Source organism: Vicia villosa, linkage group LG2 (assembly GCF_029867415.1).
Source record: "Vicia villosa cultivar HV-30 ecotype Madison, WI linkage group LG2, Vvil1.0, whole genome shotgun sequence".
Lineage (NCBI taxonomy): Eukaryota > Viridiplantae > Streptophyta > Magnoliopsida > Fabales > Fabaceae > Vicia > Vicia villosa.
Genome location: NC_081181.1, coordinates 209,569,935 through 209,573,138, shown reverse-complemented (window position 1 = coordinate 209,573,138; position 3,204 = coordinate 209,569,935). Strand labels below are relative to the sequence as shown.

The window sequence follows — 3,204 nt, the reverse complement described above, 5'->3', positions numbered from 1 at the left end:
GGTCATCAATTTGGGAGACAACGAGATGGAACATTTACATTGGGGCTTTTCTTTATGAGCAACACACATTTGTGACAGACACATCACATACTCACCAAAAATCTTATGGTGATAGGTGTGTGGATTCTCTAACTTAAAAATGCTCAAGTCTCCACTTTTCTAATAAATATGGGACATTCCCACATTATGTTTCTAAAATTTTCCAACTCCCACTTGTTATTCTCAACAATATGGACTTCCTTTTAAGTTAAAGGATAAAAAATGAACCCCGAGATTAACGTAAAAAATCAAAAAGGATATTAAACCTCTATTTTATAAGCATTATAATAATTAACCTTGACCACATTAATTAAAAATTTTAGATCCGTCACTAATTAAAGACATTAGACATATTGCATGAAAACATGGTGTTTAGAGTTATCCACACTCTTCATAAAGACAATATGTGGGTTAATTACAAAGTTAAATTTGGTGCATATTCAAACAACAATCTCTAGATATAAATCTCCATTTCTTTCGAAATTAAGTAATATCATTGCAGCTGACAGATGCGTCATAAATTTTCTTTTTAAAATGGTAGTTTTCTTCTCTAATTCTTTTCCGTTAATTTTGTAAACAAAAATCAATTGTACATTGGTTCTATCAAATCAGTGATGATCTTAACAAGAAATTAATGCAGTTTAATACCACTAGTATATGACTTAAATGACACTTTTTATGTATCAATATTTGAGCCCTTAAGTGACTCTAATCATAAGTCAATATCATAAAGCTAAAATTATTAAATAGAGTTCTTGAGAAAGAAAATATATACAAATTTTGAAAAGAGAAAAATCTCTTCACATATGGATATCATAAGTGAAGTCTTTCTTCAAAATGTTAGGCTTTTTGTTTTGTTTCAACTGATCAATAACCAATGAACAATTTACATCAACAACAAATTTTCTAAGATGAATTAAGTCATCAATCACAATCCTAACGGGAACCTTCACCATTATTAACAAAGGAATATGTCCTAAATTTTGATCTAGCAATAATTTATTTTGCAAAATAGGATCAAAATCACTATCTCCCTTCAATGTCACATTAAAAATTGTTGTTTCCTTCCCTTTTTGCAAGAAAGGTTGAAATTTCCCCACCGAAATTTTGGTTCCTGAATACGATATACTAACTTCATTTTGTAAGTAATCCAAACCAATGTCTGCATTTGGATTCACTGCTTTCATGACAACATTAATGTCAGTGTGTAGGTTATTGCTTTTTTGTAGATCAAAATTGTTTACATCGAGATTTTCGACATTGTAGGTAGGCATGTGTGGTTGAAGAAAAAAATAAAAGGCTATAATGATTGCAACTATGATGAAAATTATTAGACAGATGCAGCAAATACAACAACGGCAACAACGTAAGCAGAAACAACAACAACACCTTAGTAATCCACAACTTGATCTACGGATGGAATGGCGCCTTCTCTGATCATTTAATGCTTCATATCTGTTCGGAATATAATGATTAGATTTCATGGTAAATGTGATGAAGGTGATGGTTGATTAACATTGATTAATCCTTTGAAATTTTACATGAATTTGTTTGTTTGTTTAGAGAAACTTTGTGTTGGTTAAGATTTTGCTAGGTATGTATGGACAAGGTTTTTCTATGAACATGTTTTGTGGGGATACAACTGGTTTCTAAATCTTTGTCTCCTTAAATTTAGGCACTTGTTAATTTTGGTAGATTTTTTTCTGATGTTTTAAAATTATGATATGCTTAATTCACCACCTAAATTGCAAGAGCTTTAACAAAAAAAATATATATTATCAAAAATATTATTTCCATAATATATTTTGATATATTAAAATATGTATAAGGTGAAATGAGAAAAGCTTTTTTTTTTTTATAAAAAAAACACGGCTCGTTTGTTCAATAACTTAAAGACTAATTGGTAGTTTAAGTACTGTGTATTTTAGTATATTTTAGAGATTAATATGTCTATTGTTCCTATTATATTGATTCTTCCAACTTCAATCTTAACTAAATTTTAATAAATATTTAAAACATTCCATGTTGGTGTAAGTCTTATAGGTCAATAGTTTTGATACTTGTATGAAATTATTTATTAATAATAGTCATTTCTTCGTTATATTTGTTCTTTTAAAAATAATAAAGTTCCTAGAATAGTTAGTCTGTTTAATGAAACATTAAATATAATTTAATAACGAGATCACATAAAACATAAGGACATTATTCTAAACGTATCTGTAGTCGAGCTTTATTGTGAAATGGGGTAATATTAAACTTTTGAGTCTATTATGAGAATAGACTGATGATTACATCTCATGGATCATTGATAAAGAATGATCAAGTCTTCAAAAAGGTATGAATATTATGAATAGACTGATGATTACATCTCATGGATCATTGATAAAGAATTATCAAGTCTTCAAAAAGGTATGAATATTATGAGTAATATTTATACTAGATTGACTCGCTATAAGAATACTACATATAATATTATTTAAAGTGTCATAAGTTATTCTCACTGTGATAGTTGTGTATACCACCCATCGACCTAAAACCACTATGGACCCCAAATGTGGAGTCGAGTACTTTATTATTGATCAAACGTTATTCATAATTGGATGAACATAAAGAAAATTTATGGGTATTCCACAAATTATGTTGAGGGACATGAGTGGCCTAGATGGAATTTGTCAATCCCGCGTAATAGGATAAATGTCTAAGGATCCAATATTGAACTGGACAAGAGTGACACGATCTATGCCTTGTGTTCAATATATACATGAGGACAAAAGGGGTAATTTTACACACAAACATTATCACAAAAAGGTTTTATCATATCATATGACATTTTTATGACTTAAGTTGCAGTGATGTATTGTTAGATACCGCTCACTATTTACTATATTAAATGTGTGATTTAATATAACTGGCAATGTCACAAGTACCTTCAGGGGCACACAAAAAAGGACAAATTGATGAAAGATAGAATAAATAAATGAAATAAAGAACACTATAAGATATGGTGTACTTAAGAGAATTACATAACATCGTAAGGTAAAACACGCTTAAGTAGATTATAGTACACAGTAAAGTACGATGCACTTAAGTGAAATACATAATATGGTAAGTGTCATACCCCAAAATTTGCCCTCCTCTTTTCATCTTCAATGACTCAAGGTTCGA

General features: G+C 29.5%; 1 protein-coding gene across 1 annotated transcript; it reads right to left on the bottom strand.

Annotated features, from left to right (window-relative positions):
• Positions 1-839: 839 nt before the first annotated feature.
• LOC131651211 (NDR1/HIN1-like protein 6) lies at positions 840-1,313 on the bottom strand. Its single transcript, XM_058920879.1, has one exon. The coding sequence runs from the start codon at positions 1,311-1,313 to the stop codon at positions 840-842; it is 474 nt and encodes a 157-aa protein (XP_058776862.1).
• Positions 1,314-3,204: the final 1,891 nt, after the last annotated feature.

Excerpts from the sequence above, each read along its gene's own strand:
- LOC131651211 (XM_058920879.1), bottom strand. The coding sequence starts at position 1,313 with ATGCCTACCTACAATGTCGAAAATCTCGATGTAAACAATTTTGATCTA.